Raw genomic sequence first — 26,033 nt, 5'->3', positions numbered from 1 at the left:
ACCTCTCCGAGCACACACTCAAAAATCTGATTGTCATGAGAAATCCACTTCAGTTCCTTTTGGACACTTGTCCACATTTTGAAGCCAAGTTTGGCTGAATCAGCTGGTTCAACCCCTGACTGAGATGATGATAGCAATAAAAATCGCAAAAGCAGATCTTGACTTGCAACTGCCCCCAGGAAAGCGATCAGTTGTTTTCCATCTTCGGCTTTGATCCTCTGTTGGGACCTTCCAGTGCAGAGCCCAGACCCATGGAAGAAGTTACTAGATTTCTGCATCAGGTTAAAGCAACTCTGTATGGAGACAGGAATAAGCACTGCTAATTCTTAATGTGAAATGGGGCCCATACATATTGTGTATGTTAATAGCAAGCTGTAAAAGGTCTGTGTGTTGAAAACCGGATTTCAGATCTGCTGACCTGTGGCAGATCCTTTACTGGGGAGTCACAAATGCACATGGGTGCATTTTTGTGCTGGATTAAATTCTGGATCTAGGCTACTATGTGATCAGAGACAAACAGGAATAAAAAGTTCACAGCCATGAATACCTGTCATCAAGTGGTGAAATGACTAGCAGCCTCTGTTCGAGAGGGGCTCACGCCCAGAATAACAGAAGAACAATATGAACTGGCAGAAATACATGTGAAACTTGGAAGGTGCCTACTTGCACGATGTCTCTTCAGCAGGCCAACACTACTGGTCTCACTCTGAGCAGCAAAACTTTTAAATGAAAATAGTTTAATATAATAATTAAAAACCCCCACCACTGTAAGGGGAAGTGACAGCTGTTGCAAGTAAATTTAATAAGGATAGTTCCCTGCTGATAAGAACTGGCACATCTCCATTTATTTCAGTAGAACTATGTGGATTAACATTGTTTGAAAATCTGATCCAAAATTTTGAAGAATTTCGTTAATAAAGTAATGCTGAGATTAAAGAGACTGATGATTACAAGGGTGGGGAACAGAAGTAATCATCAAAGAAACAGAAAAGAAAGAGTTCTGATAACTCAGCGACCTACTTCTAATAACTCACTTTATCAAAGTGAGTGACATGTCAAAAATGCCCTTGTGCCATGTTCGACCCTAACGGAATGTCCCTTTACCCGAATGGGACGTATGATGCATTACCAAGGCAGATCTTACCACTTTGTATAGCAAGTGATAATTTTTTTTGGTGATGTTCATTGTATGAAAATTTGTGAGAATGCTGTAAACTTGGGGTTCTCACAAAGACTCATACTGTGTCTTTTCTACCTGTTAATACATATATGCATATAAAATAGAATTTAAGAGCTGTATATAGCACAAAATATAAGGAAGGATAGCTGACTATTAAATGAGTTGCATATATTTTGGCTCTGCTGTAAAGTTTCAAGAACTTCCATTAAAAGACAAAGAAAACAGAGATTTTCGGTACCAGATGTCTGGGAAGATCCCATTTGGATTTGAGCTACTTAAATTTGCAATCATGTATTTATACATCTAACAGAGCTTCTGTTTCCCCTAGAATCTGAAAATTAACTAGCTTTGTAGCATCTTCCTTGATCTGCCACCCGTGCCCTGAGGATTAGAGACTCCACCTGAGCTTGTTTTACAAGCATAACAGAAAAAATTAATCTCTGCTGGCAGCGATCCCACTGGGATACTGATGAATAATGATATCCCTCTCTTGCTGCCCTCTCAGTCCACTAGAAAAGCCACTCTAACCCAGCAACGTGGAAAACGCTGAAACCATTCCAGCTGTGGATTAGCAGGCAGTCAAGCATCCATCTGTTCTGTGTGAATCAAGAGAAAGCAAACATGCATTCTTGTAGCTAAAGAAGTATTCACAATTAGCATCTTATATGACCACATATAGTAAATATTAAGACAATCACATACAAAAGAAAAAATAATCTATTATCTGCACCTCATGTTGTTTACCTTAGCTTGCTGCCTTAAGTAAATGATAAAAATCTGAACTCATCTCATTAACCTAGATTATGTTGTGCAGTCAAGGATTTAAGACATTTAAGATTAAATTTCTTGATATTGTGTGCAGTTGTACCTAAAAATATTTTGTAAATATGCATGTATATACTAAATAAATATAAGCAAATACAGTGGCGCTCCCTCACCTTGGCAAGGCAAGAATTTAAGAGACCAACGGTAAGAAGAAATTTAGCTGTTTTCTCACCCTCTATGTTGTGAGGGATAGACTTGAGACATTTGCTCTTTCAGAAAACTAGTAGCTGAATACTCTTTTCTGCTTTCCTAAGCTTTTTCACTGGAAGAAAAAATGGAAAGAGAGTAGAAAGCTGGGATACAGGCAACCCCAGTCAGATTGGTGGCAAATGATTTGACTCTTCCATGATAAATGGAAGAGCCTGCTATAATTTAAGGAAGGCTGTATTTAAGTATCAGGTAAAATTACTTATAAATGTGCTTAATTTCATAGTTTTCCACATGGAACAATTCCAATATTTAGTCTGAGGTCTGGCCCACATTTATTAAAAGAGATTAATGGTAGACGAGATTTAGGGAGTCCATATCTATTCATCTGAAATGGTCACTCCATTTGAGAAAAGATCACATTCTGTACTCTGTCAATGTTGTTAAGATAGTAACAGAACATTAGACTAAGAAACACTAATGCATTTGTAACATTTTTTTTTTTACTCCAGCACAGAACCACTCATCTTCTGGTCAGAGTAGCTGCAGAGCCAAAGAAAATCTGTCACTATTCTCTCAAAGGAAGTTTACTACATTGTACCAGATTTACAAAGATTCATTTTATATTAAATTTTTCAAATGCTAAGAAAAGGTTTTGCCATTTATAGCAAAAATTCCTGTACAATTCCTTCTAACATTATAGGTAGTATGAGCCGGAAAATAACTGTAAACTAAAGCACATTGTAAATACTAAGTATTCCATGAAAAATACAAAAAAGACCAAATTCTTAAAAGTTTATCTGTAATAATGCATAACACACACACAAAAAAACTGAAACTAGCTGGGTTCCATCAAAAAAGAAAGGAATGACACAAAAAAATCTAAATGTAAATTGGGAAAATGTGTCAGATACTTCATTAAGAATTGCTCAGTAATCCTCTTATGTCCTTTTTCTAAACTACTGTGCTAAAGGCATAATATATACTGGGTACCAACGTTGTATGATGTAATTGTATCAGGCAAAGCAATCCTTACCCTGAAATTTCAGTTCCGATCTGAGAACATGCTATAAAATGACACTCTCTTTTTTAACAGCTTTACAGGTCAGAGCAAAAACATTTCTGTGCCTTTAAATAGTAGTCTGTAAGGCTGAGTTAATGTCACTGAGTGAGGGGAATTCTGTTATAATAAATTAATCAGCAATATAATTTTAACTGCTACAATTTGTAGTACAATAGTATAATTCTATCAGAAGCAAAGGCAATCACTGGAAACCACTGAAGACAAAAGAAGCACAGATTGCAGAGGGCCTAAATTTGCCTATCGAGCTTTACTCGCAGATTCGGAGGCACAAAGTAGGCAGAACTTGCGCTGACTTGCAAAAGGCAGGCTGAGCTCGTGCGACTGCCTTCTGGAGCACGTGGGACATGAGACCCCACTGCCATTTAGCAAAACAGCACTGTATTTTAGAAAGTTGACTCCCTCTTGATAAAGACGATTTTTAGAACTGCAGCTTTGTTTCAACAAACTCATTGTACATTTGCAAACAGAGCTGTCTGACACGCTCGCTGGAAAAAGAGCCATTTAATTTCCAACCATATATACAAATACTTTGCAAAGTACTGGCAGATACACAACTACACATAGTTCGAAATCTCACATCACAACGGCATTTACAATCCCAGCTACCAGGTGGTATGCAGAAAGACTGTGGCACTGAAAAAATAAAAGATGCTGTGTGGCCGAACTGCCTGCAGCTTTAAGGAGTCGGCTAAACCAAGCCTGCTGTCACTGAACTTGCCTTAGTAGCTACATCCCAATGACCAGCATCGATTTGCCACAGATGGTGGCCAATGTTCATGTTTGTATGTACAAGACCAGCCGAGTACTCCTGCCTACCCTAGCAGATGCAAGCGTAATAGCGTCCTGCCTTATCCAAATAGTTTATACTGGTGAAAGGGAGTGCTTCGTTGCTGTAACCGCACCTGTGGCTCCTGATAGCGGAATTTATTTCTCCACATTTCCGACAGAAACAGTTACTGAAGCGGCTGTTTGTAACGTGCATATAGCCTGAAGCTAGTGGCCTCCACTACCATAGTTATACACACATTGGCAAGTTTCCCCCTGAACACTGGACTGCAATAAAAACAAAACAAAGCAAAACCACCAACAAAAGAAATTAAAGATAATACAGTAATGGAAATTCCAAGATAACAGTTCTTGTCTTATAGCGTACCTCCTGGGAAATATATTTCCTTTAACTTCAACCTTCATCTTTAAAATAGGTTTTGTTTTAACTTGCCTAAGTATTGATTCAGTTTTTTAAACTGGCATGTAAGCACAGGAGTTGAATAACTGGATGAGAGATTAGAAAGTCAGTGTGTCTTGGAGCTATCAGGGCTTTATATTTTCTGGTTTTGAACCTAATTCTTTTTTCTTGATGCCATAAATATTAAAGAGTTAACCCATGTTCAATTAGCTATCAGTAGTGGGTACTGCCATCTTGATTTGTCAGCTGATTGTGCAGGCAGCATCACATGCTTTTAAACTAAAAATCAAAAAATCATTTGGAAAAGAAAAGAAGAAATCATTGCACTATCATCTTAGAAAAATGACTATATTCAAGTACGACAGCAGGACTCATATTCAAGACTGCGCCATCTTGGGGACTAGAGAGAAATTGAGCCAAATTTCAAGTCTGTATGTAAGTTTTACCTTTACTCTTTCTGCTAAGTACAAGATATTTGGAACATACTGGATATGCATAATGAAATTTGGATGTTATAAAAAAAGCATTGCAGCATTTTGTTTTATTTTTACGAAACTGAATACAATTTTCAAATTTAAACTATTTTATTAAACAAACCTTGTTCCAAATGGAAACGGAAGCACAAAGGCTTCTAAATATTAAATTACATAAAATACATGCTGTATAAAAAAATGAGGTCATGGTTTTGTAAATGCCTATGTTTAGGATTAAATTTATGCACTAAACAGTCCTAGGTGTGGATTTACTGTGAAGAAAAAAATTAATGGTAAAGGATGGAGTAATAATTTTATCTTATTATTAGTGGTCAATGTGTGGTGCCTGAGGCCAATCCCTGCTTATACTGTGGCTACAGCAGTTATGTGCAAACTGGTGAGAATGCACATGCATATAGGTGAAAACAACTCTGTAAGCCTTTGAAAGTTGAGAATGTAACATCATTGCCTTATTCATTTAATATGAAGTTTATATAGTGAAGGATTTCAATTCTTGACAATGAAATGCCATTTTTAAACAGTAACATAATGAACATAGTCTTGCTTCTCTTTTATGCCTTTAAGAAAATCGTAATACGATTTCTTTCTAAACTAAACCCTGAAATTACACCAATAGTTGTAGACTTGAAGATGACTGTCTTAGTAAGACTGATCTGATTTTTTTTTTTACGAAATGGCTCATAGAACAGAAAAACAGTTCTCTATAAGACCTTAAAAGATGCAAAAATTGCTGTTTTTATTAGCCAGTAACATAGCAATGCTTCTGCTGTGGGTCACAGAGAAAGTATTACACAAAATAGTTCACATCAGCATGTTTTTAGACAATATTTTCATAACTTATTAATTTCTCCTTCGCTAGTGTCTAAATGGAAACCAGTTTTAAGGAATCCTTCCTTGATGGCTCCCTAAGACAAAAACCTTTGCTGTCCTTTCATGGCAGGCTGAACCAGCAACTTAAAGACAGAATCCTGCTTAGGAAATAAAATTATTTTAAACTAAGTGTGTAAGTATTCACAAATGCTCATTTTCCCCTGGTTAGAATAAGATGTGCCAATGAGGATGAACAGAAAATAAAGCTGTAAGTTACTTTAGTTTCCCAGAATCTCCTAGTAAGAATACTTAACAGGTACTGAAAGACAGATAAGGTTTTAATAAGCTTATTCTTTTGTTATGTATATATCTGAGATGGAGATCACCTGTTTCATGAACCTTCTCCTTCTACTTTCCAAATCTTCTACTATAGCAATGCCAAATTTTCTGCTGAGGTCCAAAATATTTACTCTAACACAAGCCACTGAAACAAACCATGCCAAGTATCAGATAGAAACATAGGGAAGAAGTATGCGGACACCTGACTGAGAAGCTCCTGTTACACCGTGGAAAGGAGGACGCACACGGCCACTACAATACAATACCACGCTGTTCTGACCCTGAACTCTCAAGTTAGAAGAAATACTCTCTCCCAACCAGTTTACCTGAAAGACATAGTAGTAGGCACAAGAAAACCAACCAGTTCTCACTTCTAAGTATAATGTAAGCGCTGAAATAAGGGACAACGTGCATATAAACCTAGAGCCACAAGATGGTAATATTCTCTCCTTCACTGTGCAGCATGAATGACAAAGGATTTGTTCAGCAAATAAGAACATTAGCCATCAGATAACTCCAGCCCCATGCTACCACTAATGAGACTATATATGAAAGGGAATAGGATCAGGCTTGCATTCAAATAGGCAACTGCTTACCAGGAAGCAAAACTTCATTAGACTTACAAACTTATGAAGCGGGTGGGTCTAGCCAAGATCCTGATCTGCCACCTAGCTAGACCTCCCATTCTCAAGGTACGACAAAAAGGGCATTTGATTTTAAGAAGATTTCCTGTGAGTGCTATTCTATCGGAAAATGACAAAAATCACATAAAAGCATTTCTCACTGTTTTTCACCTAGGCCTTTTTCTGCTTAGCACCCAAATTTCAGAATAAAAGGAGACAGTCTTCAGATACCTCAGGGGATTTCAGCCTGTCAATAGTAATTCACAAACACTTTCTCATCAATAATTCTTAATATAAGAAGCATCATAACTCAACAGTGATTAAACTCATTTGGATTGCTACTTTCTGAAAATGGCTAAGAACAGTTAAAGCAATTTCCTATGGAAAACCTTCTAACATTATCTCTCAGAAAAATTACAAGCATACCAACACAAGAATCTGAACTTCATCTGCTAACTGCAAACCCAAGACAGATTAGACATCTCGAGCAGAGATTTACTGAGAGGGGAACGTAAACCACGAGGGAACTGTACCTTCCCTATTAGTACCAATTATTACTGCATATATTTAACATGATGAGATTGGGGAGATTTTGTGCTGTGTCATATTCCTGTTCATGTTATGGATACATCAGCCCATAAACCATACTGGAAAAATCTATTTGACCTCTGCAAATTGCTAGCAGATGACCAAATGAAAAGATAAAGATAGAAAAAGGAATGGGTACTGGGAAGACTATAAATGACTCGCCTTGGCTGCTAAGCTGAGGCAAATCTTGCTGTCAAGTGACTTTCTGAAACTCAAAATCCCTTAATCAAATTCAGATTTGAAACTCTTAGTATGATCATAATTTTTGAATTCTTAAATACGATCTTGCTTTTTTTTCTAATTTTAAACAACTTTTTTTTTCAAGGTACACATTGATAATTTAGTAAAAAATGGTATAAACCCCATTTCAAACCCACAATGTTGAGATTTTCTTTGTTACAATTGTATGTTTCTGCCTTCCTTACATGTATCAGTCCAACCAGTCAATGTTCAAAGGCTTGGAAGATTAAGAACAACAAAAAATACATCCATACATCATATCCACAAAATCCTGCAACTGCATTTGACAAGTGTTTTGGACAGTTATTCCTAAATAACACACTCCAAAAGTCAAACTTATAACTGAATGATCAGCTGAATAATCACAATTATAATCACGTTGTGTAATGATTACAGACCTTTTCTCCTATAGGCTACAGCTTTCAGTTCCTGCATCATTAAGAGATTCTTGAAATTACCTTTTAAATATCCTTTTCCCTCAGGATTTTCACTTATACCTAATTAGACTACTTACCCCATGCCATGTAATTCCCCATTGCCAAAACTGCTAAATGCTTCAATAAGTAGGAGGAGGGCACCAGTGGAGCAAGGCAGATGTAATGTCATTGGTTAACAATAGAGGTGTGAAGCAACTGCCATAATTACAGAACTCATTAATTCACAGTGTTTAGGGGGAAAAAAAAATCCTTGGCAATAACCCTGCTGAAATACCTACTCTTTTTCAACACTGCATCAGATTGAGAAAAACTTTCAATTTACACCTTTAACAAGACAGAATAGTAATTTCACTAGTAATTATGAAAATCAATAGCCTCACAAAAACTAAGGAAAAACTGTCAGCTCTAATGCCATCCACTATTCATACACTCTTTTCATCTTTCAAACTGACATATTTGAAATCTTGGCCCCTAACTAATTTTATTCTCATTGCTTTTAAGGCTGTAAATGGACAACTCATGAGAGTATGTCCTTCCAGCAAAAAAATTAGGAAGAATTAAAAGAAAATTAAAGGAATTTAAAGTTTACCATCTCTGCTCAACACTAGGGTACCTAGACAAAACCTAGTCTTTTTTTTCCACAACAGAAATATTTGCCATTTACCTTTGTAAAGGTAATAGAGGAGCCCTGGCACATCACTGACAATGCCAGCTTCTGCTTAGGTCATATCAATGCTCTTTCTTTGCTGCTCACACCTCTATATGGTCCAATGTGAAACGTTCCTCCATCTCTGCTAATCCTAATCTCAGCTTTCCCTATCCAAATTTGTCTGAGAAGAATTTATGTAGTTTCTAGGTGGCAACAATTTCTTCCAGAGAGAAGAGGAGATTTTAAAGAGACAGGAGCTGGAGTAAGACTCTCCCCTTGAATGTTCAATATTATAACGTAATTATTATTTTTAGTTTCAGTTATTTTACATGCAGAATATACAGTAATTGTGGTTGAATACCAGTTTGAATTCTATGCACTGAATTTTATTTCATAGAATTTGCACTTGGAAGGCACTTCTTTCCAAATATTTGTTTGAACAAGTGGAATAATAGCCCTTTTAACAAGAAGATTTTGTATTTATAATTATGTACTTTAGAAAGAAAATGGAGTAAAATTTGATTCTGTTATGATGACATGTAATACTGCCATATTGCACTGTACACCTCATGAGTGGATTTGTATCCTAAAATCATTTGCTTTGCAACACACATCTCTACTAAACAGTCACCTAGACTAACTCTATGAGCTGGCACTATTGCAGGTTATAACCTCAGGTATCAGAGAGTGGCAAGGAGAAGGAAAAAGAAAAAGACATCAGGAAACACGTCTTCCCTTTACATCTCCTTCACCTGTTAAAGCTGCTGTATTTTTCAGACAGCCCCAGTGCAAAGTGATGGACCTGGGACAGTTTTAAGATATTGATAATGTGATATACTTTATTCTAGCTTTTTAGTATTTTACCTAGTTAGAAAAAACACACATTAGATTTGTGCAGAAACTGAAGATTATACAGGGAAAAATAAGAAAAACAAGCATATAGAATAATTTCAAAGAACTCAAATACGAAAAATGATTCAATTACCTTACTCAAAACAACAAAAACTGAAATTACAGGCCAGGGAAGAAAGTCTTTTTTAATTTTGGGGTGGTCTTTCATACACTTGCACATAACTTTAAGAGTTATGAGTTACAGATGCCTAAATTATGAAAATATTATCACTTACTGTCAGAATTAAGAGCAAATCTTCAATGTTGCTTTCAGGTTTCAACTGATCTTTGAACATCCCAATTGTTGGATGCTTCAAATAGTAATAGGAAGCAATGCGGCCGTACGTCAAAGGTTCAATGCTGCGATTATCCTGTCAGGAGAGGAAGCAAATATACATGATTCCTACAAAAACGGTAAAATATTTTAAGACTACTTAATAAGAAGTAATAGCAAAAATGATTCAGCATCACAATTTTGATCAAGCTGCAAACCTGATGAGAAAAGGCTCAGCTTTCAATGCAAGCCTTGCAAATGCTTTCACAGACCAACTTCAGTACCTGAAATCAGGAGCACGTATCCCACTGCTCCCTTTCCTGAACCTTGTGAGGCACAGATCACTCTTACCTCCCCGATTTCAATACAGTAGGAGCATTCCAAATCAAAGAGGGATCTCTCCACAAGGCTCGAGAGATACTTGTTCACAGTGTCATGGCTCACATCGTCTAAATTGTAGTAACTGGAGAAATTGAAAACAGATACATTACATGAACACTTGCGATGCTTGTACGTACATGCGCACATGAAACAGCAAATATCCACGTTAAGTGATTAAACACAGAACTATTGCCTCACATAGTCTAAAAAGAAATCCATGATTCTTAAATGGCTGTGGGAATAGCCAAAATAACACTAGCATGTACATACAGAAAGATGATTATTTATCTGACTACTAATAGCAAAGTTGATACAAACAGAAAAAAGCTTTGTGAGCTGGAATATTTTCTTAATTACGTAAGTATGAAAGTGAATAAGCAATACTAACACAAATAACAGTACAGTTAACTTCAAGAGAAAGGAAGAAACCCCATCAAGGTTGGCAAGTGTTCTTACATTCTGGAATGCTGGAAATAAAACCTAGGCATATTGAAAAAATACCTTATACCAATCCAAAAGCTGGTATTTGCTGTTACACTTCTGTGTCATTTTATTCTCAAAGCTAAAATTACTATAAAAAAAGAACAGTGTATTTGTCAATGTGTTCATTCAACATGTTTTCGTAAACTTGTATCTAGTAACAATGGTTCTTAGTTAACGGCATTAAGGAAAAATGTTTAGAAGTGTGCCAAAACATTTTGTTACACTTTTATATAAAAAGACTCAGTGACTGAAATTGCTTTAACTATAAAATTTAAGCTAAATTATGAAGTTTTTATTCACACAAACTAATCGAATTTCAGGAAGAAATTTTGCCTAAGAAAACGTTAGAGAAAAGTGTAAGCATTTGAGTCCTAAATTCATCAAAAACATCAATTCAGGAAGTAATAATTAAGTTCAACATGCAGTAAATAAAAACTGAGCAGCCATAGAATCTTTACAAATTCTAGGTTCAAATAGTGCAATTAAATCATGGAATTTCAAAGCAGAATTCAAACAAAAACATCCCATGATTTATCAAAATATTAATACGCACAGTAAAAAAAAGGTGCTCCTGCTCAGTAAAATCCTGTCACGCAGAACAGAAAACTGAGACTGCAGCCACAATTAAAGACGCTTCTTTATTCACACTATCTGCTTCACTGAAATTTCCTGCTGCTACAACTACGTACTCAGCATCCCCACTGGAATGGGGATACCACATGCTCTCACAGAGATTAGCTACTGTCAGCAGTTTAATCACTGATTTTGTGCTAGTGAACAACAGGCTGCACAACAGTGCGCCGAGATTCACCTCAGCTGGTTTTACGCAGCTACATTACGCCCGAGTTAGTCGTCCTAACTCCTAATGAAGATAAACAGGCAGTGGCAGAATACTATTAGTTATCTGTTTTAGAACGACCTGAAATGTGATCGCTGCCTGAAAAAAAAAAAAAAAAAAAAAAGTTTAGCCAATTAGTGCTTTTCTTGATGTTATATCTAAATTCCCGTTCTCTGTGACTTAAGCTCTGCTTTCATTACTGTTTTGCTCTTGCTAGCAGATTGCACAAGTCAGACTTGTTTTTAAAAAGCACCCTTCAGTAATCCTTTTTTTAACAGAAACTGATTTTCATTACTTTTTTCTAAATCAGTTTATAGCATTTCTTTAACAAATGTTTTTAATGGCAAATAGAATAATCAAAAAATCCCAACATGCTAAATATATGTACAGTTATTTTCAGGTTTTATTCTTTTGTTACTAATGCCAAATTATGGGGTTCATTCTCCCTTGCTTTGAATGTTCACTTATAACTTAGTGAAGTTGGAGTAAAACACTACTACCAAGCTAAAGTAATTTAAAAAAATCTGTTTTGAAACATTCAGCTACATCATACAACAACAAAGTATACAGGAGTGAAGTATTAAGCCCTGTGATATTTTATAGGGGTTCGTATTTAGATTATTTCAAATATTTAAAATAGTTGTCCAAACAAAAACAAAACAAAGAACAATCTGTATTGACTAACAAGTTTTATCAAGCACATGGCCACACATTACCAGCCTTACTAAGGAAAACACATTTGCGGCAAAAGTATTCTAACATTGTTTTCAGCAACTTAATTTTCATTTAAGGACAGTCATTTTTTGAATATACTGAATTAATATAGCAACGAAAGAAAATGATCAGCATTTCCATCTGCACCTTTTATTTGCCTGACATTTTAGCACTCAACACAGTTAGATTCTGTTTATTAGTAGTAATTACTTCGTAACAATTTGCTTACCTTCTGAAAATAATTCCAGCAAATTAACTTACATAAATTGTTTAAGGATGCAAACAGAATTTCTATTTTATACATCTAAACCGCTAATGATTCATTAGGGTTTTTCTCTAAATTGAATATAACACTACTGAAATCATTTAAATTAAGGCACTTTATTGCCATTTATAGCTTGCACTATATCATTTCTGCACTGTTATTTGCAGTACCACAAAATAGATGCTGAATGCTGATAAAACAAATGAAGAGATATGGGCAACTATTTGAATTTTATTTTGAGATTGCAATTTTTAGACAGTAATTCAAACGGATTTTTTCTTGCACTCTTGCTTAATCTACAGTATTTCAGATGGAATAAGTCATCATAAAGGAATTACGATGCCTTTTAAAAACTGTATGAATTTTAAATTTGCTGACTTTTGGTAAAATACTGTCAGAGGTGTAAATAACTAATTACTTGGTGCAAATAAAACAGTCTGAACAAAAATCTTAAATTAGTTGGAACCCTGAGAGAAGTGGTACCAGCGTGTTGTAACTAGTACCTATAATGGGGTAAATATAATTTTGAGCACACCACAGGAGCTTCTTGGTCACTTAACACATTTCCCCCTTATAAAAAGCAAAGCTATTCATCTAAAAAGACTATGTTATAATTAGTGGAAACAGAAGTATTGTGACATTAGGCAATATTTTGAGCAAGCAAGCATAAATGCAAGTTGAATTTTGCATGTTGGTTTTCTCCAAGTGAAAAAACCTGAATTGTATGTGAGTTCTTCTATGAAGCTGTATTACCTAACTATTTAATTATAGATAAAGAATAAAAACAATGCAGTTTCATGCTCACTGCATTGAATCATCTAGTCATTATTTTCCCTTTGCTATAAACAGACAGCCTACCTTTTTATCAGCACACCATTTCATTTATTTCACAGTGAAGCCCAGTTTCACAATAATTGACTTGTCAGAAGCTCTAATTTATGAGGCTGGGCTCTGTAAGCCTTCTCCTATATTGGACTCAACCTGCACACAAGCAGGGTTGAATATTTACAATGCTGTTAACAGGTGCTGAGTTGTTTAATGATTCTAATAGCCAGAAGCGTACTGCGAAAGCCAGCGGGATCACAATTACAGGCTGTTTGAACACAACAATTACTCGTCCCCTGAGAGGTGTGAAAGTCAAAGGCAGTTTTATCCTAACAGCATCTAGCACATGGGCTAGACAGGCTAACTTCCATTAGTAGTCCATTGGGAAAAAGCAATAACAAACCCCTAGGTATCGTAAAAGTTTACAAAGTACATAAAATTTAAACAATCGAAGGAACTTTTTATTGTCTTTAAAATAATGTATTTAAAATCCCCAATCTTGTAGAGCTTAGCAAGAACAACAAACCATGAAACATGAACTTATTTCTCTAATCTAAGGAAGTGTGGAATTTCATCAGCTGAGAAAGATAGAGAGACGTGCAGGAACATAAAATGTAGATGAAGTTACACAGAACATTTAGGATTTAATGTGAATGGTGGCAATCATTTCCTGTTTAGCTTATGTAAACCTGACCTGAGATCTCCCTGGGAAATTTTTCATCGGCCTTGAAATGGTCTTGCTATAACTGTCAATGCTGTGAAGTCATTTGTTACCGCGCCATGTTTTTTATGTTCAGATTATACGGTAGTAACAGTGACACACATAATGAAAATCAGTGGCAGAGTCAGCTAAAATATTAAAAGAAAAAACTTGCTAGCTGGAAGGAATTTTGAAACAAACAGACAAAAAGACAAGTCAACAGCACTATACTGCATAATCTGATAACAAGCAAGTGTCCTTTCTGAGATTTTACAATTCTGAAAGCAGAACTGCAATGAAGAATGAACAGGTATGGGAGAAGCACACACGGCCAGTTTTGTAAATTTTTTTTTACTGCAACTGTAAATTGTTTTCATAAGCTTGCGGTCTTCTGCAGCTGCCATCTTCTGATGCCATGTAAATGGACTACAGAAGCGGTGTACCAGCTCCCCTGCTTGAGCAGGAGGGTTGGACTAGATGATCTCCACAGGTCCCTTCCAACCTTACTGATTCTGTGATTCTACGATTCTCTTGGTGAGGCATTACTGACTGACTCTGGAGTTTGAGATGGCCTTGCTAATGCATTAGAGTATGCACAAATGCTACAGACTAATCTGTATCTGTATTTTGATGTTTAAACCATTACTTTCTTGTATTTATTTGCTTATGCCATGTATGAAATAATTTGATAGATAACATAATTAGCTTTAATTGACTTTGAGTATTTTACTATGATTATGCAAGAAAACCAAAAGAGGTGAATCCAGTTTCTCTGGCATCAGGAAGGCATTTGCCACCATATCAGTACTCCTAATTAAAATATTTACAAGAAAGTGTACCTCATTGGATGAGTTTACATGAGAAATCAGAGGTAACAGGCACCTGCAAATTTGCTGATGTATTGATTGGCTATTTATTTTTCCTATGATATATCCTAACAGATAATCTGTACAGGTAACTCATATCCAGGAATAGGAAGATGACCATGTGAATTTGCTTTCTGAATGGGGAGATCCTGAGGTCCTGAGCTGTACAGTCTCCCAGAAGGCTGCAGCAGGCTGTGGTTTAGGAGGCTGACTGAATACCCAGCAAGCAGTCTGGGACTTCCCAGCCTGAGAGAAGCAGAAAAACTTCATTCATGTGAATAATTTGATAAAAGTGTACCATGAAAGATAATTATTATTCACAAAATCACAGAACAGTTGAGGTAATAAAGGAACTCTGGAAACATCCAGTCCTGTTCAGGGAAGGGTCACCTAGACCAGGCTGCCCATGGCCATGTCCAGTTGGGTTTTGAATATCTCCGCAGACAGAGTCTTCACAACCTCTCTGGGTTCCAGTGTTCAATCACCCTTGCAGTAAATAAGAGTTTTGCTATGTTCAGATGGAATTTCCTGCATTTGTGCCCATTGCCTCTCATCCTGTCATTGCATACCACTGAGAAGAAAGTCTTGCTCCATCTCTTTTACCCTCTCTTATCAGGTATTCATATACATCGATCAAATTCCTCCTGAGCCTTCTCTTCTCCAGGTCAAATAGTCGCAGCTCTTCTGCCTATCCTCAGACAAGGGATGCTCCCATCCTTTCATCATCTTTGCGGCCCTCAGATTAGAGGCATTCAGCCAATCATACTGAGAAAGGGAAATTTAAAGTAAAATGCAAATGTATGACTAGTGACAATAATATCAGTCTGAGATAATTCCATGTAATTGTAATTTATGCTATATTATTTTTCACTCCAGTAAGTTTCATATGACTGACAAAGTGAAAAAGCTTAAGAATGATTCTCAGAATTAATTAACAAAACAAAATTTGTCAGATTATTCAGAAGCAATTTTCACAGAAAACTAATTCTGCATGTGCATTTGTGTGTATAAATATATAAAGACACACACATTTTACAGTGATGTGATGTGTACTTTCAGATTATCGAAAAGTTAGCATTCCAAATGAAAGCTGATTCTGCTTAGCTTTGCATATGTTGTAATATGCTTTTTTTTTTTTTTTTTTTTTTTTGCTGCATAAGTATCTGGAAAATATCATAACCTGATTTATAGAAAATGTTTCCCATAGTCAGTTCTCTTTGGCACAAAGTTGTGGATTATACCATTGTATACGGGCAAAAGAACGAAACAGTCAAGGAATTTCAGCCAAATAAAGCAGATCTGCCCAAGGCTTCAGTCTGCTGGCTATGACAGATGACACTCTCGAAATAGCCCGTTTCAAAGAACAGGGCACTTAGCTGATCTGTCTTTAAACAGGTCTGGACTAAGCAGCGAAAATACTGGCTAAAGGCACATTTGGAAAGAAGAAGATGTTGAGTACTTGACTGAAGTAGCACAGAATCTTTGACTTAAACTGCAAATTCAAAAAACTTCTACAATATTTAGAAATAATTTCTATGGGGAGGGAGGGGAATGAACAAGGAAGAAACTACGGATATTGAGACTGATATACTGTGGTAAATAATTTTACGTGAAACTCCCCTCTCATTTGTACATCATAGCTTGAACACCATGCACATGGTTATTCAGGATACCTCCGAATAAAACTAGCACTCAGCTATATCATATCCTCCATATCATTAGCTCAATTACCTCTCATCTGCACAGTTAAAACCCATTTCACAGATGTCAGAATCAACAAACAGGGAAATTAAAATGGTTTGATGAAAATAAGTATTGGAACATGCAAAGATTTTCAACAACACTTTTTAAAGAGACATTATTACAAGTCTAACAAATTATCATCTCAAACATGCGAGAAAAGCTTTCTGTAAACTGTGTGTTTAGAATAAACCTGGATACTTACAGCAAAAGTTATTTTGATCTTTATCTCACAGTAAAGGTAGATTAATTTTATTTAAATAGTACAAATTGAAAGCAGCCAGTAAGGCATTTTATGATGCTGGATTGCTAGAACAGAATGATCCTAGATTTTTTTATGCAGTTTTAATACATAAGTAGCTAAAACTGGAAATAAATGAGAATATAAATCTTCTGCATATTATCTAAGCCCATTAACTTTGAGGATTTACAGCATCACATGCAACGCCTTTCATGCCAATGAATCTCAAGGAAATTTATCAATCATGCATATGGGAATTACTTATTCACCACTAACGTATGATTACCTGCTGGCTGCAAAGCAGTTGTTGTTTCATTATGGAGTGAATGTCAACAAAATTGCTTTGGGGCAGGACACGATAAAGAATCGTATATCAGCAGACACTGACTGGGTGTTAATATCCAGACTGAAATCTAGCCACTCTGCTTCTACTCTTTTGGAAAAATATTTTTTTATTATTTAGGGACACAAATAATTCTTGTCTGGTAATATCAAACATTTTGGATGCTCATCTGTGGCACACCAAATTCCATTACTATACTGCAATTTATACAAACTACTCTCAATTGCCACTGTCTTCTCCTCATAAAACTTCAGTTTTCCTTTGATATATCTCAATCAAGCACTGACCATGCTGGCACTCCTTAGCTTGGAAGAGATCTGAAAATACTACGTGGAGGATGCCAAGGAACTCTACTAATTAGCTAGTTTAGCAACCTCGGATGAAACTTAGTAGAATTTATTATTATGCAGAAGAATGGAAAGCAAGCATATCCATTGCATTTGCACTTGATACCCAGAAATGACCTTTCTGACACAGTCAATAATGTCCTTCATTTTTCTCTCTGCATGACTGAGTATACAAGCAATGCTGAGTACCTGCGCATGGATGAGACACTGGAGAAAGCAGCACAAGTTGTGAATTGTTCCAACCTGCCTGTGTGGTGTTCCACTTAAAAACTCCAATTTCAATTTGCATTCCTGTCCTGCCATTATGGACATTACTAGTAAAAATCTGTTGACCTTGTCTCCCATGACGAAGACCCTGCATCCCATAACAAAATAGTGTTGCATTCCTGCAAGTCTTCAGAGAATCCTCCCAAAAGAGCAGAATGGCTTAAAACTTGATATTGTGATAACTTCAAATTTAATTTTCCACAGCACTGCACATTAAAGAAATTGCTGAGAAAAAAGGATCTTCAGTAAATATGCCAACTTTGTACTCCACTGCGAACCTTCTTTTATGGTGGGGAGAACTTGCCTGTTAAATCAGGTGACTACATTTCTACATTCTACACCTACCTTTATGTTCTGTGTTGTATCCTAAAAGCATATCTACCATAGATACTACGTGATCAAAGCTTGCCAAAGACAAAACAACATTATTTAAGCAACGCAATTCAATAGCGATGCATTTTAAAATAGCATTATTTACACTAAATAAGAATAGTGTCTGCATAGTTTTTAACAACAGTTGTTGTAGGATCATGCACAAAATTCCAAAGTAATATATGATGAAATTTTTGCATTTTAAGTGGTGGGAAGAAGGGTAAATATAAACAAACACAGCTTACCCACATCTAACCAACCTAGATAAAACAGAATTTAGCTGTTTGCCACACTATGACAGAAACATCTTCCACACAAGTTAACTCATTTTATTAGTTATAAATCAGGGCAGTCAATTACTTTTAATTTAATTTATAATGCTAACACTGTGCATTTTTGATTTCTGAAGAACATTAGATTGAAAGACTATTTGCAGGAGATTTACCAAATAGGACTAGATGTCTAGACGTAGAATTCAAAACTAAAGATGACTAAAATAAAATTCAAGAAAATTATTGTACTGATTTTTATAACCTGCAGGCTCCAACAGCAGTAACCTATAAAGAACTCAACTTAAAATACTGTCAAATGTTATGGACATTAATGCGATTTCAGAAATGTGACGCTGGAACATATCAAGATGATGTTTATGAAACATTATGAAACAGTGCCGTAAAATCCTAACTCTTTAGTTGCCACATTATTTTGGTTGGTGAACGATCATGTGATACATAATGTGCCATTTATCCAAAACAAGACTGTGGCAAGGGCAGGCTACATTGTTGGAACAGCTCAGAATGATCTGCATACCAGCTGGAGCTAGGCAGGATGCTAACAATCACTGAAAATATTGCACACATGGTTTCACCAGGATCCTCCAATGAAAATCAACTTTACCACAGAGAAACAGTTGATAGCTAGTCTCTCATTTATTATGAAAATCCAGCTCTTAATAGATTTCCTATAAAAAACCCGGCATAATGTATCAATGTGTAGCTATATATATATATATGTGTGTGTGTGTGTGTGTGTGTGTGTATATATATATAAATATATATATATATGTATATAAAGGCAACACATTATAAACATAGTACCCAAAGGAATGTGATAATCTAGAGTTTTATTTTAGAGATGCTGATGTAGCCCTCTCAATAATGTTATTTTATAGTTGTTACTGAATTGTAAAGTAAGTTATCTGCCAAGAAACACATTTATATTTAGAGAAAAGTTATTAGAAAAAAGTGCATACAAGTTTTCTTCCATCTGTGGGCCAGGAAGGCTCCTATAGTGAAGCCTGCTAAGGCTCCAATGGTGGGAGGATCACCCTTGCAGCAACTCTGCCCTCAAGTTACCTTTAGATTAAAACACATTTGTATTTTATACTCACGTTGGGTTCATTATAAGTCGACGGAAAAAGTAAGTCCAGGTGATATAATCCATTGCATCCTGCTTGGAAGTAATTGTTCCAGCAGCAATTTCAGCATTCAAGTGGTCAGCCAGCACTTCTAACAGGCTGAAGAACAGGATGAAAGAGGACTTAGCTAAAGTTACAATCACAAAGTCAGATAATATACTTTGTAGAGTTGTGTATTAAAAGGTTTATTATCACTTTTAATCTGAAAATTTTACATATTTTTCTTCCAGTGATGGAGTAGAAAGGAGGAAGAAGGGATGTTCCTGTAAGGTCAGTCATCTTTACACGGTAGTGGACTGAAGTTTCAATTATTTCTTGACTGGACCAAGAAGCACAAATTTATGTCATTCCTGTAATGTATTTAGATAGAGCTACTCAATAGTAACTTCTGAATACTGTATGTTGACCATATGATCATACTGGTTTAATTCAATAGAGAATCATATGGAAAGGCAAACAGGAAATGAAACAGTGGCAATAGCTTAGCTAAGATTTGACAAATACTTTAGGGCTATTAGAATTACATCAAAACTGTTTCCCTCAGATTTTGCCTTGTCTTCATCCAATATAAAAGAAAGCTGGTTTTAGGCAGAAGAGTCTAAATTCAGAAACACAGAAAAATAAAAGCAGTGTAAAATGATTCTTACAAAGCAAAATATTGTTTATTGTCATTAAATCTATTAAAGACCTCCACTTGGGCTACTAATGAGCTCATGCTTGGCTTGAGTACAACCAGGACATGGCAAATATCCTTAAAGACCAAATCAACTTTCTATGGTATTAAAATCCTTCCTCTTTTCCTAATGTTTTCCCTTATTGCCACAAGTAAACAATAATTTGGTTTGAGTAACTGTCTTATTACTCTGTATCATTGATTGCAGACTTCTGAAAGTAAGAGCTGAAACTGTTCTACCCAGATTGTCCAACAGAAACTGGACAGGTTACTCTATTCAACAGGCAATTCATAATAAAGAGTGCTTGCTCTTTTGCTTCTAAAGCGCTATAGTTCAGAGCCACAAGCAGCGAGTGTGCAAGGCCTGTCACATGAGTTGTGCACTCAGTTCTACAACTAATACATGGACAATGATTTTTGGAAAAAATGTTTTAAAAAATCTCAAGTTTAATGTTACAGATTGGAAATACTACACAAAGCTAAATCTGCTCTTTATTAGGATAAGAAGGGAAAGCATGCTAAGCCAAAAACCTTCCAAAAAAACAGTTTCTCTTTGAAACTATGAAGCGTCTTAATTCAAATACCTTTGATAATCATAAAGGAGACCATGCAGACTCTAAGTTAATCGTATCATTAAATATAGAGAACTTAATGAGAGTGCCATTAATATGTGAATCTTCATCTGAAAGCTTATCAAATATTCTGTGTTTATAGTAAAATGTAGTTTTATCAAACTGCTGATTTAAGTAAATATATACACATAAAATGAGCTACCAGAAGTGGAGAATGTTTATAGTATTTGAAACTGAAACAAGGTGTGACTATGATTTTCATATTGAAGATACTATTTCTCTATTTAGAAACATCACTTACCAATAGAGAGATTTCTTATTTTATGCCAGCGCCGTACAGTCTGGATATAACATCAACATTTTAATCATCCTGCTCTTTTGACTTGATAGCTATCATTTTGAAGAAGTTCAATTTCTAGTGTTTTGTTCTAAGTGCAATTATAGGTTTTCTTTTTTAAAAAAGTGTGGTTTCCTAAGGAAATGAAGCGCATGTCTCCACATTCTTGTTTGCAAAAATCGTATGTGTCCATCTCTGCACTGTAGAAATTAACCTTCAACTACATCAGACCATTTCAACTAGAATTCACAGGTGGGTAGCACTCTCAAGTTCCTAGAAATGTCTTGACCGCACAGAGGTCAAATTAGCGCTCGTGTCTCCTTGGGAGAACAATATTGTGAATTCTTCAAGGCTGAGAAAAGTTTTCAATAAACTTTCTCAGTTCTCCATGAAACGTGTGTCTACAGGAGTCTGATGTAATGAAATCTGTTCTTCACGGAACAACTAAGTATATTATAAATATTAAAAACAAGGCAGAAGTTACATTATGCTGGACAGCAAACGCTAGGTTAGCTAAGTTCAAGGAGGCTCCCAAAGGTAGTATTTCCACATTTCTGACAAAAATCTGCAATTTTTCAGTGAAAGATGTGTTGAAGGTATATTAGTAATTGTTTACACTAGGAAGTCTCTTTTCTTGTGCAATTTTGAACAATGTAAGATACCTATAGTGTATATGAGTTAAAAATATATAATGTGTCTATATAGAGAGACATCCATACAGGTCCATACATAGATATCCATATATATATGTTCAATATACATATATATATTATATAATCTATAACATATACAAGGTGAAAAGTGATAAAGATTCACCCATTGTTTTTTCTTATTAAGAATTTGTCACAACATTTCAGAGAGCTGTGATAGCTGTCCTTCATACTGGGCTTGAAGAACAGCTTGTCCTCTCATTTAAATGTCTGAGACAAGACTCAGAGGCAGAGAAGCATTTGCAGTATTATCTAAGAATGGATTAAAGAGCTGAACAGTGCTTCAAGACTCATGGAAGTAAGAATTTTTCTGCATAAAGATGGATAATATTTTTTTGGAAAATATTTAGGATCCCAACATTTAGATCACTGTCTTCCAGGAGCCTAGCATTTAGGAGGTAACCTGGATAGGAATTTTCTTCCACTTTTCTCTATTCCTCATTTGTAGTAGTGTTGCTACTTTGATCAGCTTTACCTGGATTCCACTGGGAAAGGCTCATAAAGGAATTTTTTGTAGAAGTCTTTCTTAATATCATGAACTAAAATTACAGCTTTGCCTTGGTCATCAAACTGTGGTCTGCCAGCACGTCCCATCATCTGAAGTACATCTGCCAAAGAGAGAATAAATGCATTTATTTCTGTATAATGGATTTTTTGTAATTTCTGTGGTTTCATAAGCCCTCTTGGTTTTGACATACGTATTTTTTCTTTTCAGTCTCAGGTAAATTTACAATTAACTTCTTCCTGGCAGAGTCTACATTCTCAGGTGCTTCAAAATTACCCACTGCAGTAGTACACAAAGCTACATCTAACAAATTCCCTCTCCTCTCCTTTTGTTCCATATCCACCCATTGCTTGATCATGTAATTAAAGATCATATGTGTAAGAGAACTCCTGAAGGCTACAGTGGCAATTCTATATTATTTCCTATTTTTTTCAAGTACTTGATTTTTCACACTAATAGAAGTTCCTTATATAACCCTTGTTTCTGTGTATGATTTATTAGATTTTTAGAGGAAAATGGGTGTTGTAGTTGGGGAAAGGACAAGACAGATGATATAGAATGAGATACAGCAATGGACAGTGATAGCAGAAACAACCTGATGGTAACTTTCTTTTACTAGTGTACATGCAAGCTATATAGAGAACAATTTTTTGCTATCAGTTTATTCATTTTTTTAATTTAGGAATGACATGCAAATGTAAAATAAAAATTGTTTGAAAATGCTATTTCTGAATAGGTATGTGCATGGGGGATTGATGAAACAACTTCCTACTATTCTAGTATGGTGAATTAAACAGTGTATGATACCATATAGGAAATGAATTTGCCAAAAAGCATCAGGAAATGATTTTTGCCAATATCCACTAAGCAGTTATCCAAACCCAATATTTTCTTTACGGTCTACAAGCTACTTGGCTGCCTTTAATCACCAGACTAAACTCTTGAAATGTCACAAATGATTCAACTGTCCGAGTAAATGCCTATTAACTGAAAGAAGGAGCCTCCCCAAAACCTCTGAATTCACTCAGAGAAGTGTTTTTGCTTATTTTCAAATTACTGAACAGCCTGGAGTGATTCCTTCAGCTGCTTCCATAGAACCAAAGCTTTGATACAGAATGGTAACTTCAGCAGGAAGAAACCAAGCTATACCATGTGAAGGCAAACTTGAGAGCAGCACTAAAGACAGCGTTTTGAAAATCTGTATTATCTTTCCAAAGAGCTTCCAGATATATAAACATTCTGTAGAAAGTTAAAAATAAAATTGCTCTAAGCTAACCATACCGCAAGTTTCTTCACAAAATAAAGAATCTGCATTTCCGCAGAAATCCGCAGCACAGACAACAATATCTAAAAACTTCCATTCCAGAGAGCGGAAAATATTTCCCCCTCAAAGGACTCTCATCTAAGAAACCCCGCCGTACAAGTCAGTTCAAGACTATATATAACCCGAATTCAAAAAGGCAATGAAGAGCGAAAGTATCAGCATTCCCTACAGCCTTTGTGAGTACTTGTACAAGATATTTCTAAAACAGGCTCCAGCGGTTACTGAGTTTCTGACATCTTTTGAAAGTATCCCTGATTATTTCTCCTGAAATAATCTGCACTCCTGACTATTTCTCCTTGACAGTCCCATCGATTCAACATAAAATTTAAAACTTCCGTCGATTCCTTCCCTTATCACATTTCCCCGTTCAGTAGTAGAGTCTATCGCCACTGCTCTGCCAGCAGAGAAGAGTGAGACACCGCTTCCCGGCGGAGACTGCTGCTACGGCCTTTCCATCAGTCTGCCTCAAAACAGAGGAGCGCATGGCCGATTTCTGGGTCATCTTTAAACAACAGACTTGGTCTGGCAATTGATCCCAAGTTTCCTGTAGAGCACTAACCACTAAATTAAGCTCTGTGATGAGCTATTTGGGTAAGTAATCTCTGTAACATTTTCAGTTTTTTTTATTTGTGAACTCCTCTTGCTAAAAGGACGCTGCTGGTTAAAAAGATACAAGATCCCTATCAACATTACAGATAATATCTAGATTGTCCTTAGGCATACAGATCTCTAGGGTAACGTACCATTTAATAATAAACTTTCTCTTGTGAAAAGAGAAAGGGAAAACAGAGCAGGAAACCTGGAATAAATTTAGCTTGTCCTCATTCTTCAAGCTTAGCACCATCCAGACAGACATTCTCCCTGTCTGAACTTTGAAAGAAATCCTTCCATGGTTCACTTTCTTAAGCTTGCTGAAAACACTGCAGAACAGTTTATGAGAAGTGCAGTTGACTGGATGCAGAAAGTAATAAAAATCTGTATCAAACCAGAAATTCAAATACTTAATTTCGCGGCTTATTTTTGAAGTATCAGTTACTTTTTAATTTCACTGAAGATTCTATACTAGTTAATGTTGTTTCTGTTTACTGTCAAGTGATTACAAATAAATGTTATGTTCTCATACACATATGATTCAACTGTAGAATTTCAAACCACACGGATGTTTACTGTTAGAAATCTGTTTCAAATAGAAATAGAACTTTAGAATAGACTAATTCTAAAACAGATTTCAAAAATGAAAATATAATTTGTGTGAAAACTTACTTTTATGCAACTTCCTAGGTAGCTAAATATGACTTTCTATTGCCTCTTTAATTGTTTAATGTCTATTTTGGATGATACTCATTAAAGGAGTATAGAAAGAAAGAAGACTTCCAAAACAGAAGCCATTTTATTATAACATTATGTTATAGAATACACTCTCTCAAACACACACACACACACACATATAAACAAACAAATATATTTAGTATCATGTTTTTTAACAAATTCTAATAAACAAAGAAAACAATCCTAGCCTCTACCTGTTAGATATTTTCAGGGATCAGTTTCTAAATTGAGATCATTTGCATATGCTTGAAATGCATTTTGACATCCGAGTATTTCTGTAATTTATGTGAATACCTGTAATGGGATAATCCACATAACGTCTTGTTTTTCCATCATAATATTCTGTTCCTTTAACAATTACTAAATGAGCTGGAAAATTTACACCCCAAGCTAATGTGCTTGTAGCAATAAGAACCTAAAAGAGAAAGAAAGATTAATGAGGTATATGTAACAAAAAGACATCTTTTAAAATTCCATGTAAATCTCATTATGGCAGGATTCAAAGAACAAATATACCTGGATTTTGCAGTTCACAAACAATTCTTCCACAGTCTTCCTGTCCCTCTCATGCAACCCCGCATGGTGCATGCCTATTCCAAAAGCAAGTGTCAGCTTCAGATTTGAATCTCTCACTGTCACTATAATGTCATTCATCTGTAACAGAGAACAGTTACATGCTTTGAAATGTTTTCTCAGAACGTTTTACTCTTTTAGGGTTGCTATTATCTTAGTTTTTATAGCAAGCATAATTTGTTCAATACTCTCTAGACAGGCAGAGGAAAACGCAGTCTCCAATCTCTTAACAGTTTATTTTCAGTCTAAGAAGTCAAGTAGTATTTTAAGGATGGGAGGAAAAAGATACAAAATGTACATGACTTTATTGACACTATTAGTAGTACAGATAAGGAACTCAAAATGAGGAAAGTATCTCTACAGGTCAGACAAACGCTACTCATTTTCCTCTGCGTTTATTTAAAGCAGCTCCTAGTACCAAAGGGGTTAGGACTGGTATAAAAA

General features: G+C 35.7%; 1 protein-coding gene across 1 annotated transcript in view; it reads right to left on the bottom strand.

Moving 5' to 3' along the window:
- ASCC3 (activating signal cointegrator 1 complex subunit 3) overlaps positions 1 to 26,033 on the bottom strand; it is a 273,420-nt gene that overhangs the window by 30,311 nt on the left and 217,076 nt on the right. The window contains exons 31-36 of the mRNA XM_062572708.1: positions 25,533 to 25,670; positions 25,311 to 25,431; positions 22,334 to 22,466; positions 19,540 to 19,665; positions 10,119 to 10,230; positions 9,730 to 9,864 (exon numbers count right to left, since the gene is read on the bottom strand). Coding sequence (XP_062428692.1) covers positions 9,730 to 9,864; positions 10,119 to 10,230; positions 19,540 to 19,665; positions 22,334 to 22,466; positions 25,311 to 25,431; positions 25,533 to 25,670 — 765 coding nt within the window. The remainder of the gene's footprint in view (positions 1 to 9,729; positions 9,865 to 10,118; positions 10,231 to 19,539; positions 19,666 to 22,333; positions 22,467 to 25,310; positions 25,432 to 25,532; positions 25,671 to 26,033) is intronic.

Source organism: Rhea pennata, chromosome 3 (genome assembly GCF_028389875.1).
Source record: "Rhea pennata isolate bPtePen1 chromosome 3, bPtePen1.pri, whole genome shotgun sequence".
Classification (NCBI taxonomy): Eukaryota; Metazoa; Chordata; class Aves; order Rheiformes; family Rheidae; genus Rhea; species Rhea pennata.
Note: the sequence above shows the minus strand (reverse complement) of the source record. Positions and strands in the feature narration are given on the sequence as shown.